Here is a 15963-nt window from a genome sequence, read left to right on the forward strand (position 1 = left end):
TGTGCTGAATAGGAAAATTATGCAGCCAAGAATCATTTATCCAGCAAGGCTGTCATTCAGGATAGAAGGAAAGATAAAGGCTTTCCCAGACAAACAAAACCTGAAGGAATTCATGAACACTAAACAAGTTCTGCAAGAGATCCTTAGGGGGACTCTGTGAGTGGAATGCTGCAAAGACTACAAAGGACCAGAGACATCACCACAAGCATGAAACCTACAGGTAACACAATGACACTAAATCCATGTCTTTCAATAATCACTCTGAATGTAAATGGACTAAATGCCCCAATCAAACACATAACATATCAGAATGGATAAAAAAAAAAAAACAAGATCCATCTATATGGTGTCTACAGGAGGTCCATTTTAGACCTGAGGACACTTTCACATTGAAAGTGAGGGGATGGACAACCATCTATCATACTGCTGGAAGTCAAAAGAAAGCTGGGGTAGCCATACTTATATCACACGAACTAGATTTTAATCTACAGGCTGTAACAAGACATGAAGAAGGGCAATATATCATAATTACAGGGTCTATACATCAAGAAGAGCTAACAATTGTAAATGTTTATGCTCCCAACTTGATCGCACCCAAATACGTAAATCAGTTAATCACAAACATAAGTGATGTTATCGATAAAAATACTGTAATAGGAGGAAACTTTAATTCTCCATTTACAACAATGAACTGATGGTCTGGGAAAAAAAATCAATGAAGAAACAATGGCTTTGAATGATACAGTGGACCAGATGGACTTGACAGATATATCCAGAACTTTTCATCCAAAAGCAGCAGAACTCTTTTCGAGTGCACATGGAACATCCTCCAAAATAGATCACATCCTAGGTCACAAAACAGTCTTCAACAAATATAAAAGAACCGAGATCATACCATGCATATTTTCAGACAACAATGCTATGAAACTTGAAGTCAACTGCAAGAAAAAATTTGTAAAGCCTCCAAATGCATGGAGGTTAAAGAACATCCTACTAAAGAATGAATGGGTCAACCAGGAACTTAAAGAAAAAATTAAAACGTATATGGAAGCAAGTGAAAATGAAAACATGACAGTCCGAATCCTTTGGGATGCAGCAAAGGCAGTTCTAAGAGGAAAATACATTGCAATCCAGGCCTATCTCAAGAAATAAGAAAAATCCCAAATACAAAATCTAATAGCACACCTAAAGGAAGTAGAAGCAGAACAGCAAAGAAACCCCAAAGCCAGCAGAACAGCAAAAGAGGAGAAATAATAAAGATTAGAGCAGAAATAAAAAATATAGACCCCCCCCCCCGCCAAAAAAATACAATACAACAGATCAATGAATCTAATAACTAGTTTTATTCTTTTCTGGAAAAAACAAACAAAATTGATAAACCCCTAGTCGGGCTTCTCAAAAAGAAAAGAGAGACGACCCAAATAGATAAAAACCACAAATAAAAGTGGACAGATCACAGCCAACATCACAGAAATACAATTATCAGGGAATACTATAAAAATTACATGCCAACAAATTGGACAACCTAGAGGAAATGGACAAATTAATAGACACCCACACGCTACCATAACTCAAACAGGAAGAAATAGAAAATTTGAACACACCCATAACCAGTGAAGAAATTGAATCAGTTATCAAAAATCTAACAACAGATAAGAGTCCTAAGCCATATGGCTTCCTAGGGGAATTCTACCAGACATTTAAAACAGAGTTAATACTCATCCTTCTCAAGCTGTTCCAAAAAATAGACATGGAAGCAAGTTTCTGGGCTCATTCTGTGAAGCCACCGTTACCTTGATTCCCAAACCAGACCGAGACCCCACTAAAAAGGAGAATTACAGACCAATATCCCTGATGAACATAAATGCAAAAATTCCCAACAAATTACTAGCAAATCAAATTCAACCACATCTCAAAAGAATTATTCACCACGATTAAGTGGGATTCATTTCTGGACTGCATGGCTGGTCCAATATTCTCAAATCAATTAATGTGATACATCACATTAATAGAAGAAAGGATAAGAGCCATATGATCCTGTCAATAGATGCAGAAAAAGCATTTGACAAAATATAGCATCGTTTCTTAATAAAAGCCCTCAAGAAAGTCGGGATAGAAGGAACCTACCTTAACTTCATAAGAGCCATATATTAAAAGCCCACAGCTAATACCATCCTCGTGGAAACAAAGTAACAGCTTTCCCCCAACATCAGGAACATGGCAGGGATGTCCACTCTCATGGCTGTTGTTTAACATCATGTTGGAAGTCCTAGCCTCAGCAAGCAGACAACAAAATGAAATAAAAGGCATCCAAATTGGTGAAGAAGTCAAACTTTCACTTTCCGCAGATGACATGATACTCTGCATGGAAAACCTGAAAGACTCCACCAAAAAGCTGCTAGAACTGATACATGAATTCAGCAAAGTCACAGGATACACAATCAATGTACAGAAATCAGTTGCCTTTCTATATACCAATAATGAAGCAACAGACTACTTTCTTACACCATACACAAAATTAAACTCAAAATTGATGAAAGACCTAAATGTGAGAGAGAAAACCATTAAAACCCTAGAGGAGAAAACAGGCAATAACCTCTTTGTCCTGAGCCCCAGCAATTTCTTGCTGGACCCATCTCCAAAGGCAAGGGAAATAAAAGAAAAAATTAACTCTTGGGACCTCATCAAGATAAAAACCTTCTGCACTGCAAAGGAAACAATCAACAAAACAAAAAGGCAGCCAATGCAATGGGAGAAGATATTTAAAAATGACATATCAAATACAGGGTTAGTATCCAAAATCTATAAAGAATTTACCAACCTCAACACCCAAAAAACAAATAACCCAGTGAAGAAATGGGCCGACAACATGAATAGACACTTTTCCAAAAAAGACATCCAAATGGCCAACAGACACATGCAAAGATGTTCAACGTCACTTATCATCAGGGAAATACAAATCAAAACCACGTTGGGATGCCACCTTACACCGGTCAGAGTGGCTAAAATTAACAACTCAGGAAACAAAAGATGTTGGCGAGGATGTGGAGAAACTGTAACTCTCTTGACTGTTGGTGGGAATGCAAACTGGTGCAGCCGCTCTGGAAAACATTATGGAGGTTCCTCAAAAAATTAAAATGGAACATCCCTACAACCCAGCAATAGCATTACTAAGAATTTATCCAAAGGATACAGGAGGGCTGATTCACAAGGGAACATGTACCCCAATACTTATAGTAGCACTTTCAATAATAGCCAAATTATGGAAAGAGCCCAAATGTCCATCAACGGAAGAATGGATAAAGATGTGGTTTATATATACAAAGGAATACTACTTGGCAATGAGAAAGAATGAAATCCTGCCTTTTGCAACAACATGGATGGAACTGGAGGGTATTATACTAAGTGAAATAAGTCAGTCAGAGAAATAAAGATCCCATATGTTTTCACTCATATGTGGAGCTTAGGAAACTTAACAAAAGACCATGGGGGAAGGGAAGGGAAGAAATAATTTCAACCAGAGAGGGAGGCAAACCATAAGAGACTCTTAAACACAGAGAACGAACTGAGGGTTGATGGGGGGTGGTGGAGGGGGGAAATGGGTGATAGGCATTGAGGAGGGCCCTTGTTACGATGAGCATTGGATGCTGTATGTAAGTGATGAATCATAGGAATCTGCCCCCAAAACCAAGAGGACAATGTATACACTGTATGTTAGCTAACTTGACAATTTATTGTCAATAAATTTATTGACAATAAATTGTCAAGTTAGCTATATATATATTTACAAAAACTTTTAAAAAATATTGCTGACGGGTAAATCTTCTACTCTCCCTGGCATCCCTGGCATGTGCCTGCTCCCAGAGAAGAACCTGCAGTGTAGACAGGGCTGCTTAGAGCTCTCCCCATGCTGCCATTCTCCTCCTGTCCTTGCCTTGGCTCTGATTCTTCATGGGCTGGAGGAGAAGAGGCAGAAACACTGAAGATGAGTCAAGTGTAGTCTGGCCTTGGTGGGGGTACAGTGGCAGCATTCTTAGTGGCTCTTTTCCCCATGCAACACTGTTAATAGCCTTCAGAGTCTCCTCTGGGAATCTGAAATTATAAGCCCAACAGAAGGCCACTCTCCCCTCTCCCATCTCTTGCTTCAACGTCTGTTCCTAGTGCTGGACTTCCAGAACTCTGATGCACATACAAGCTGCTGAGATCCCTGCTGGGCCCCTGGGCAAGTCCCCTTCAAACTGGCTTTGGGTGCCTCCCTCCCATGTGGCCCCATTTGATATATAAAGAACACATACTTTTGCCCCCCTGTTAGTGAAAGTTCTGACTGCGTCCAAGACCTCCACCACCATGGGTATTCTGCTCCCACCACAGAGCAAAGCAACAGCCTTCATGTATCCCATGACCACCAGGCAGCAAAGCCAAACTCCGAAGGACACACAACAAGTCTCTTAATGTACACTGCCCACACCCCTCTGGCAGTATCAAACTCCAGAGGCCGCCTCACTAGGTTTCAGGAGAGAGAGAACATCCATCTCTCTGGACATGGCACACAGAGACGACTCCCTGTGGGGCCTCCCTTATATAGTCATACTGTTACACCTGGGTCACCTTCTGCCCTGGGGAGACAATTCTGCCACAGATGAACTCCAAGAATTGGCCAATACTAATTTGTCATTGTCCCTATAAATTAAATGTTCTCGTTTAAAAAGTCCTTTCCTCTTGGGATGCCTGGCTGGATCATTTGGAAGAGCATGCGACCCTTGATCTCATGGTCATGAGTTGGAGCCCCATGTTGGGTGTAGAGATTACTTACATGCTAAAAGCTAACAGAAAAGGTCCTCTCCTCTTGACCCCTTCAAATATCTATCAAATTAGTTGAAGGACTAAACCTCAGAAAACTGGTTCTTGCTTCTTCCTTTGGGCATCCTATATGGATCTTCTAGCATAGAGCTTTGGACTGCGGGGTATTGGCAATTAGTAAAGATTCAACTGATATTAAGGGAGATATTTATGTTACCCCGAGCCTTTCATATAGCCTTCTGACCCTTCAACTTTTACGTTCAAGCAGGTCATTTACATTGGACCCTAACTTTGACATCTGATATTGAACTTTTCACAAACCTAACTGAACACTGTTGCTCCTGACTCTATCCTTCCCCTGAAAATCTTACCTGTCACCCTGAACTTTCCTGTTTCTGAATAGATGCATGACCATGGTACCCATCACCTACATGGACACATCCTACACATCCTTCACAGTAGACTTCATACCCTAAATCTTTCCTCAGGTCTTCCTCTATAAATCCTAGTGTAAATTCCCCATCATGAGTCATGACGATCACATATTTCAACAAAAGGGATCATGCACACATTAAATGCTGGAAATTCCACGGTCTTCAGCACTGAAATAGAACCACATTCAGAGAACACTGGAATATAAAATATGTTAAGAGAAGTGAGTGAGCAGTATTTTGATTGTCAAGTGAAGAGATAATGATTTATTTGATTTACTCGTTGTTTCTCTGGTTATGTCTTACCTTCCAAAAAAGAATCTAAGGTTGGGAGAAAAGAAATCAGCTTACATAAGCTGCACATTCAAATGGCCTGAACACAGGTTAATTGTATTAAGAATGCTTCTGCATATCTCTGGGGGAAAATATCTTTTAAACAACTCTGAAATGAAAAAGGACAGGGCAGGAATACTTTGCTCTTTAGACATACTATCACACACATGAGTCACTTACAAGGAAGTACTTTTGAACATAAAAACTGCATGATGGCAAAGAGTACTTTGGTCTCACTTTGTCTTTGACACATGTTTTCTCATGAGAGGATTTTTCTTCTGTGTTTTTACTGTATTCTGAACGCTTGTGATGAATCTTAGAATGAGCGTGTATTTAGAATCTTAAATTTTCCAGACTTAATCTCTAATCCATCTCACGAAAAGTCACTGATATGGTAAATACTCTCAGTCATGTTCACAGACAAAACAAAGGACAAATAAAAATTCTAATAAATTTGGATTTTGGATGTCTGCAATCCTTGGGAGTGACTATGAGTCACCCATCTAAGTTTGAAGTTTCTCTATCATTTTAGCAAGACAGAACCTTTCATCTACTTACTGCAAATGTCACAGCATGGAAGGGTAAGGAGAGATTTTTCTGGTGTCAGGAAACAAGCACTAGAGGGAATGAAAAACCATCAATAACAATAAAGATGCTCTGAAAGAGAACCGGGTACCATAAGATTTATCAATCAGATTCTCACAGGAAAAAGATAGTCTGCTGTCATTAGGTACTTGAGGAAAGTGTAGAGAAGGGGCCTCTTACACATTGTGGACACAGGGAATTTGGAAACCACAGGGACGGTGATAGTATCGATAAGAAAATTAAATCCCACCTGAAGGAGTGAACGAACACTGGAATTCAGAAGAAGAGTTGGGTAGAAAGGCCACCAAGGGAGGAGCTGTGACCTTTGGCGTAGGGTTGCAGTTAGTCAGAGATGGCCCTGCAGAGATAGACGTGGGAGAATGGATACCCCAGCCTTGCTTTTCTACTTCCACAGGGTCTCTGACTTGGACTTCCCATTGGCCAGCCAGGCAGAAGTCAGAGAGCAAGAGATCCCACCAATGAAGTGCATATATATCAGCCTCATGGGGCAAAGAGCTAAGGTGAAGTGTGATTCTGCAGAGGCAAATGAAAAATATGTGGCCCAGATGGGGATTTTTCGGATACAATTGGAGACATCTTAAGTTAGGATGGTCCCTAAAAAAAGAAAAGAGAGAAACACAGTAAAAGAAACCTGTGACTTTCAGATCTCCATGAACCACAGAACAATCTTTCCAGAGAAACCCAATACCTCCCTAACATAGGACTTGTGGCCATGCGGTGCAACGACACATGTGACCAGTGGTTCAGACACTTAACATGTGTAGGATTTCTGATTTGAATTTTCCTGAGTCTTTGAACTCTATATGCCATTGCCTGATTATGCCAACTTTGTGTGAAGAGGGACAGGTGGCAAGGGGAGGCGGTGGGGACTGAGAGCTGGGAAGAGGCTTCATTCTGGTTAGTTCTCGCTGCATAACAAACCATTCTGAAGCTCAGTGGTTAAAAACAAAAACCATCATTTATTTGTTCTCATAAAGCTGCAATATGGGCAGAACTCAGTGGGAATGGATCATCTTTGCTTTCTGCAACTTCGTCTGAGATGGCGGGGCAGCCAGAGGTCCTGCTTCTGTGTTGCCTCACTTGCATGGCAGGCTAGTTGGTCTGAGTCACAAATGAAAGGTGAGCTGGGAAGTGGGCCAGTGACTTCAGGCCCTCTGCATGGGGGCCTCTGAAGAGACAGCCTGGGCTTTCTCACAACATGACAGTCAAGTTCCAAGGGCAAGAACCCCAACAGGGCAAGGAAGCATTGCCCATAAGTAACCTTAGAGTCACAAGGTGCTGCTTCAACCATCTGCTATTAATTGAAACGGTCCCAGATCTGCCCAGTTCCAAGGTAGAGGACACAGGCCCCACAACTCAGTGATAGGAGTAACAAGGTCAGGTTATAGGAAGAATAAGTAGAAGCTACTGTCACAGCTGTCTATGGAAACTACAATCTACCACTATCGCAAATCATCGTAAATTCAGATGAAAAAATGAAATGGTCTTTACTACCAAAACATCTGCCATATTTTTGAAAGCACGCTCATAATCCCATTTGAACCATCTCTAAATAATCCCTTCTCAGCTTCTTCCCTGATATTTTTTATTTGTTCAGCATACTTCATCTTTAGCAATTTTATTTTTTCCTCCCGTTCTTCCTGTGATTTATCAGCATATTCCTTTTCTACTAGTTTCACTTCATTATTTAATTGATCGGTGTAGATCTTCTTCAGGTCTTCTTCCCGTTGCTTCAGCCTCTTCTCTGTGTCCTCGTAAATGGCATTGGTAAAGTAAGTCCCTCCGTTGCTCTGCACCATCTCCTCTATCAGCTCCACCAGCTCCTGCACCTGAGCTTCCTTCTCCGCCTCTGAGGCTCTGTTGTTGAAGGCACAGTAGCGGTTCCCACACTCGCTGATGATGTTTCTTAGCTTCACATCTGAATCTGCCAAGAAGTCACTCAGGCTCTTCTCCTCTAAGTGATCTTTGCGAGTTAGCAACACGATCATGTGCTTCAAGGCTGGCTTCCCAAAGACAGTCTTGATCAATGTCACGGTCTTCTGCTCTTCCTCCGTGTAGCGGCCCACTGGGAGCACCAAGACGATGGCGTGAGGCCCAGGACAGGAGTAGAGGACACACTGGTTGAATTCCCCGCGTGTAGTATACAGGGTCTCCTTGTTGTCAAAGAGCCCTGGGGTGTCAACAACAACAAGTTTCCTCCCCTTCCATTCCTTGGATGCTTTTTGACACCTGGAGAAGACAGGATGGGGAGCAACTCTAGACTCAAAGACTCTACTCCCCAGGATGGTGTTGGCCGTTGCACTCTTCCCACTTCCAGTTTTCCCCACCAGAATAATCCTCAGAGTGTTGTCCTGAGGGTCCGCCATGCCACTACCAGGAGTCTCTGTGGTGTAAAGGAAAGGAAGGAGAAGAAAAAGAGTCAAGGTAGGTAAGTGGAAAGCATCACCTCACTCTTATGACCTATGTGTTCCTCCCTGAAATCCTGCAGTAGTCTACTATCCATGTAGGTCCTATAAAGACAGAAAGATGAGACAATTCAATCACCATGGAAAAACAACAAAGTAGTTAAAGAGTTCCCCTACAAAAGAGTACCAGGTCCAGATGGTTTCATGGGGATCTCACTTAACCTTTCTTAAACTATTCCTGATGACTTAAAACAGAAGGAAATCTTTCCAGGTCTTTCTATGACATATGTATGATATTGATCCCAAAGGCTAACAAAGATTTCACCAATAAATAAAGCTACAGACATGTCTCATTTGTGAATACTAATGCAAAAATCCCAAATAAATTGTCAGACACTAAAAAGTAATACCCCACAATTAAATGTGATTTATTTCAGAAATAGTAGGGTGGTTCAATATGAGAAAATGGATTGTTACAACACATCCCATTTAGTAGATAAGAAGAAAAATACCTTGATGCAGAACAGACATTTGCCCAAATTCAACACTGTTTTAATAGATACTTCTTTAATGTGATTTTATAGAAATATAAATTTTAAAAAAATTGTCTCCATTTTTTCTCTGCAGCTAAAATAGTTGACTATAAATTTCATTTGGATGAATGAAGAAAGAAAATTAGCCTGTAGGGTCAAAAAAGAGAAGAACAATGAGGGAGGGCCAGCTCTACCAGATAGTAAAATATTTTAGCCCCTATAATTAAGGCAGTAGGACGTGTGTGAACAGAGACAGAACAGAAAACAAAAACAGACAATTCAGAAATAGACCAAATTGGTCTACTATATTCATGAGTATCCAGTTCAATTGTATCGTGTTACATTTATCTTCCGTAAGGCAGCATCTCACAGCAATGGGGAGAAAGATGGACTAATAACCAGCATTGGGATAACTACAAAACCAGACAGAAAAGACAAAACTGCACCCACGTCTTCATGCCATTCACATGCTAAATACATTAGAAATATAAACACTAAAAATCAATGCACATAAATACTAGAAGAAACTCAGACATATCCTTTGTAACCTAGGGGCGGGGCAACTCTTTCTAAGATTTGAAAGATTGTAAGGAAAAGGATCCATACATCTGACTACATAAACATCTAAAAGGAAATGGGAGACAACAAACACCATGGACAATTAAAATACGAATGTCAGACTATATCAAGGAGGGTTAATTATCCTCTTATACAAAGAATACCTAAAGATACAAAGACAAATGTCCAATAGCTCGATAGAAAATGGAGCAAGATATATGAATAAACAGTTGCAAGAAAAAAAAGAAATATCAATGCTCCTCAACTATGTAAAAATATATGAACACTCACTTAAAGTAGAGAAAAATAAACCCAACATAGGAAAAGAAAACAACTAAATATAACAAATTAAAATTACACTAAGATACTATTTCTCCACTTACAGATTTGGCAAAAGTGCAAAAATTTGCTGCGATAATCAGTCGGTAAAGGTTTAGAGGAAACAGGTTCTCTTCTCCACGGCTAATGAAATTGAAAAACAGTCTAAAACATACAGAGGAGAAATTAGCAATATCATAAAAATTACATATACATTTATTCTTGGACTGTGAGTCCCAATTTTAGGATTTATGCCTGTAGTAGTCAAGGGCAGGTCACCCCTAAACATGCAACTTTGGCATACTATTTCATATAAAAGTACCTTAAGATACAGCCTGTATGGGAAGATTACTAAGACCCTCTTCCGTCCCCCTGCAAGCAGGAAACAAATCTCCCATGTGAAAGGTGCCCATCCTGTCCCAGGAGGTAAAGAGACACCCTTATGATCAGGGATGGGAGATTTAGAGCCAAGAAGACTGTATAAACAGCCCACTACTTTCTACTAATTTACTCCTCCATCCCAAAGACTCTTTAGAATTCCTCCCTAACAGTTGCTCCCAAAGTTTTCCTTGTTTTGTCAATCCCTCACAGATCCATCATCTCTTTTCCTAAAAAGTATAAAAACTGCCTGCCTTGATCATCTCTCTTGGTCTTAGTTTCATTACTGAGCATGTGTGCACACTGCTTTTTTTTTCTCTTGTTAATCTGCCTCAAGTGAATGTAATTCTTAGTGCAGCTGGAAGACCTTGAAGGGTAGAGGAAGAAGTTCCCCTTCCTTATATCCCAGAGCTACACTGGCAAAAACACAGGAAAAGATTAGGCATATGTTTAGTCTCTGCGTCACTATAATAATAATTATTATTAATAATAATAATAATATAATATAATATAATATAATAATAATTATTATTAAAGACCAAAAATCTACCAAATGCCCACTAGTAGGGGTCTGATTGAATGAACCAAGGTACATACACACAGCGATGTATTATCCAGCTGTAGAAAGGAATAAGAAATACCTCTCTATGCCGGGATGGAGAGATCTCCAGGATATTTCATTAAGCAAAAAAAAAAAAAAAAAAAAAAAAAAGGCAAAGTGAAGAAAATATTTAGTTTACTGTCATTTCTCTAGTGGGGAGGAACATGAACTGCAGGTACAAAATACAACATATAATTCATGCACATGAAAAAGCAATGGCACATCATCTGAACCATCACCAAAGAAGTTACTGACAGAGGGATGGGAGGAATAAGGCAGGGGACAGGGTAGAAGCTGGAAACTACTTTGAATATACTTCAATTGCATAGATTTGTCTTGAAAGCATGTACTTCCTTCTTTTTGAGCATTTGAATCACAGCTCTTTCCTTTATGAAAGACCTACATGTGTACCTGTTGTTGCTGGCTGACATAAATTCAAAGAGGATTTTTCATTTGTACAAAAAAAGCTGAACACGAATACAGCATTCCGCATTTGTTTTAGCCAGTTGAGCTAAGGGAGAGGCCGAGTGGGCCATTGTCCACGCCAGCTGCCAATCACCTTCCCTGGGAACGACACACAGGGGTTCACCATCCAGCCACCAGAGCTGTGAGCCAGATGAGCACGTGGGATTTCTCTCAATTGAATGTGTGCATCTGTTAACAAGTTGTGTCTAAAAGTATCAGAAACACATAAGGGAGGTTATTTGGGGGAGATCTGGGAATGCGCACCCTTTTTCCATGTACATTCATGGTAATTGCTGCTCTGCTTTATGTCATTTTGTTTCATAAAAGATTTCATAGGAACGTTCTGCTTGCAGATAGTGAGAAACATCTGGAAATAGCTTACATAATTATAAACAAAAACTATATTTTAAGATAACTGGTAAAAATCAAAAGCAAATGAAATGCATAGTATTTGGTGTAATAGACAAACCACACAAAGAATTGGTCCAAGAAACTTGAAAATGCAGTTGCTTCATTGGCTATTGTCCTAATGGGATATAGTGTAAGGCCAAATAGGGTAAAAAACGTCAAAAAAAATCTTAAATTGATTTCAGGAATCCTGTCCTATTCTTAGCTTTTTGTGCACATGTGTAGTTTTGAAGCCCAAGGACAAGCCCAGTGGCAATGAACACCCTTAGTGCCCATACTGTGCCCTTCAAATGCCATTTCCCACCAAAAACATTAAGAATCTTAGGAGAACATACCGATTCCAGATCTGGGCCAAGAAATGTGCAAGTGGATCCTACACTATCTAGTCATACTAGAAATCGAGGATTCTATCAAAAACTACTCAGACCGTGGGATGCCTGGCTAGCTCTGTCAATACAGCATGCATCTCTTATCCCAAGTCATGAGTTCTAGCCCCACATTGGGTGCAGAGATCACTTTCAAAAAAATGTTTGGATCTTACCGAAAGGACTACAGGGCCAACTTGAAGAGGCTGACTGGACAGAGATGGGGTATTTTGACTACCAATGAGAATAATAATGTCAATGGATTGAAATTCATCAAATATGTTGAAGTTCATGAATTCATAATACCATCATCGCAAAAGAAGTGAAGTGTTCTCTTTGGGGTATGCTAGGAAATGATGTCATTAGTCTGAACACGGACAAAAATGAATCAAGCATTCCTTTTGTCTTATTAACTACACCATATGGAAATGAAAGTATGATTCAGGGGAAGTTTCTTTTATAGGATTATGCCATCCAATAAATGAAGAAAGAATGATAGAATTATAATATTATAATTTGCGACCGTTAATGAAACAAAGTTAGTCTAGGCTATCATTACTGTCTGCTACATTACAGAAAGAGACAGAAGAATATATAAGGTGCCTTCTGATGGAAGTTTACAACTGCACCTATGAAATATTGCCACCCAAGTAACCAGGCAATTCTTAATCTGATCAAGCGTCTCCTTAAATTTAAATTTATACAAAACACGGAAACTAGAAGAACAGGTCATATGACGTCTTGAGGATTTAATGAGCAAAATGTACACTGTCCAATTCTCTTGGACAAAGGACCAACCGTTTCTTAAACAGAAACATTTTACAAAAAGAAACAGGAAGGTGAAAACTTATTTATCAAATTAAACTTAAGAGATATGAAAGAATTGCAATTTATGAACCGTATTTGGTGCTGATTTCAATTTTATTTTTAAAAAAATTTTTTTTAATGTTTATTTATTTTTCAGAGAGAGAATGCGAGTAGGTTAAGGGCAGAGAGAGAGGGAGACACAGAAGCAGAAGCAGGCTCCAGGCTCTGAGCTGTCAGCACAGAGACTGACGCGGGGCTCGAACTCACGAGCTGTGAGATCATGACCTGAGCCGAAGTCGGACACTCAACCGACTGAGCCACCCAGGCGCCCCTGATTTCAATTTTAAAATCTATGACACAATCTGGGGATTGGAATACACCTGGTAATTGTTTAAAAATTCTAATTGCTTTTTGAAGTCTGATCATGGTATATTTTAATGAGCTTTATCTCCCAGATATACATATGTAAATATTTACTGATAAAGTGATAAAATTTTTAGTATTCTATTAATTTTTAGTATACTAATGTTTGAAGTGTATTAATTAATTAATTAATTAATTTAATCTCTACACCCAGCGTGGGGCTCAAACTCACAACCCTGAGATCAAGAGTCCCATGCTCTTCCCACTGAGCCAGATAGGCGCCCCCACTCTAATTTTTTAAATGAGGAAATAGATGTGGCTCAGAAATGCTGACAAAGTTGCCCAAGGTCACTGCGCTAATGGGCTTTGGGCAGAGAAGGGATCCAATGCAAAGTATGTCTGACCTCTACACTCATGCATAACCCTTGCATGCTCTGGTCTCTTCTTGGTTCCTTCTCAGGCCCTTGATTCTACATTTCTGTTTACACTGGATCATAAATAGATCATGGGAGGCCAGGGGAGGTAGTTTACTCTCTGTCCAGAAACATGAACTGGTAGCAACCCTGGAATTAGGGAAGGCAACCAAAGGGCTTCACGCACATTTGTTTTCTATAGAATAGCTCATTCTATCCCCATGGCATCCCTTCCTTACCTCCTCTGTCACACTGTCGATCATACCATTTCTCTCTTACATGTGGGAAAGGACACAGCCAGCTGAATTCTAGACTTCCTGTGCCATTTGTGACCTGGGTATCCCGGGGAATTTAATAAAACCACATGCACACCATCTGGGATTCAGATTTTCTTTCAGGAAAAAGAGGGATTGGGACAGACTGGTCTCTAAATTGCCTTCCAGGTCTAAGACCTGCCTTGAGGACACTAGTTTCCCACCAAGGGAAACAGATGGTGTGTCAGGCAGAACTCACTCTGTCATAAGAGAAACTGATGGAAGATACGCTGTTCAGCAAGTTTGTCCTGCTAAATAGGAGACATGTGGACATGGGCCACTCAATCTGCTTACTCCCACTCTTCCTCCCCCGGGACCCCTGTGGCAGCATCCTGTTTGGGAGGCTGCTGGCATGGTATTTGGTCCCCTATCAGACCAGGACCCACACCCATGCACAGCCCTGTGTCCTGCTGCCCCCCCCCAGCTCTATTGCCCTAGGCCAGGCTCACCTTCTTTTGAAAGAGCTGATGAGTTCCCAAGTGTTCTCCAAAGAAGCTGTTTGAGCTGGTGCTTTTGCTTAACTGAAAGGAAAGTGTTTGCACCCTTTAAACCTCTGAGACAGGAAGCTCAGATTGGGTGGAGCTAGTGAAGGAACTATTCGTCTTTAAAGAGACAGAAATATTACCCTATAATTTGGGGAATGCTTTAGTTTTACCAAGGTGTAAGCTTTTTCTCCATGTGCCTGCTCTCACACCAAATTTTCCAAACCTATATTTGTTGTTTGGGGTTATACTGGTGGATCCCAAAGGCCCTTATTAAGTGACCCAAATCATGCACACAGAGCCAGGCATGGTGTTGGATCATCTTCCCTGCATGGAGTGGGAGACTCTGGGGTGATTCTAGGAAGAAGAAACTCAAATATGTGGTTAGATGTGTCCAACTTTAGAGCCTGAGATACTTCCCAGTGATTGTATCATATGGGTTTTCATGATAGTCTTTCATGAAGGTCTCAAGTTACTCCTTAAAAATTCACCAGCCTTCAGGTACAAAGCCAAGAGTCTAAACCATTGGAAGCCAAGAGAAATAAAAGGAAGATGTGGCCTGGAAAAAGTCATCCAATGACCATACACCTTCTCTAGTTTTCTTCATATTGTTCTTCAAGCCCCAAAATATGCATGACCTGACAACCAAAGATGCACCCAGGGAGGAGATCAAACTTTCCCCTTCAACCTTCCTACTTTCCTCTACCCCAGACCCAGGCACAGGTAGATTTTCCCAGATTTAGCCAGTGCATCCATTCCAACCTGCTCTGGAAACTTTGAGATGAGAGGCAGATGGTCAAACCTCTCATGGTTGACCAGCTGTTCCAATTGTCTCTTGCATCATCATAAAATTATAATTTTTTGATTATATATATTTGTTCACTACATTGAGACATGGGATTAGTTGATGCTCACACTTGAAGGTGAGTACTAAGAGAATTAATGTGGCAGGAAGTAGTGGACAATGGGGTGGCAACCCATGGAGGGAAGCAGCTGGATTTGGAAATTATTGTATTAATACTATATTATTGGTCCATATCATTAGACCAGTTATTGGTGCTAATGACTTGGGGGGCCCCAGGTAACTGTTTTCCAACTTGCAATAAAGACACAGACCGGGACCAGCTATGTAATTTGCAAAGTCTGGCAGAAAAGGAATATGCCAGGCCCTTTGTCAAAAACAAACAAAAAAAATTAAGAATTTCAAGATGACATCAATAGAACAGTAAATCCTTCTAAGTACAGGGCCCTGTGCAACGGCACAGGTCACATACCCATGAACTTGGTCTTGATGAGGCTGCATACATAAAAGTCTAGAGGAGAGCTAGAATCATATTTCCTGCTCAAAATATCTATACCATTTCCTAGTTTCATTTCAAGCTA

At 40.4% G+C, this 15963-nt stretch overlaps 1 protein-coding gene across 2 annotated transcripts; it reads right to left on the reverse strand.

The window, feature by feature from the left end:
• Positions 1–7109: 7109 nt before the first annotated feature.
• On the reverse strand, positions 7110–14664 carry LOC123384086 (GTPase IMAP family member 7-like). 2 transcript variants are annotated; one of them, XM_045053014.1, is made up of 3 exons: positions 14548–14664; positions 10050–10149; positions 7110–8553 (listed from the first exon to the last, which is right to left on the reverse strand). In XM_045053014.1, exon 3 carries the CDS (start codon positions 8534–8536, stop codon positions 7661–7663), a length of 876 nt encoding a protein of 291 aa, XP_044908949.1. In that variant the 5' UTR covers positions 8537–8553; positions 10050–10149; positions 14548–14664; the 3' UTR covers positions 7110–7660. The 2 variants fall into 2 exon arrangements, with proteins under 2 accessions (XP_044908949.1, XP_044908950.1); XM_045053015.1 differs by lacking the exon at positions 10050–10149 and having other exon boundaries at positions 14548–14658.
• Positions 14665–15963: the final 1299 nt, after the last annotated feature.

Source organism: Felis catus, chromosome A2 (assembly GCF_018350175.1).
Source record: "Felis catus isolate Fca126 chromosome A2, F.catus_Fca126_mat1.0, whole genome shotgun sequence".
Classification (NCBI taxonomy): Eukaryota; Metazoa; Chordata; class Mammalia; order Carnivora; family Felidae; genus Felis; species Felis catus.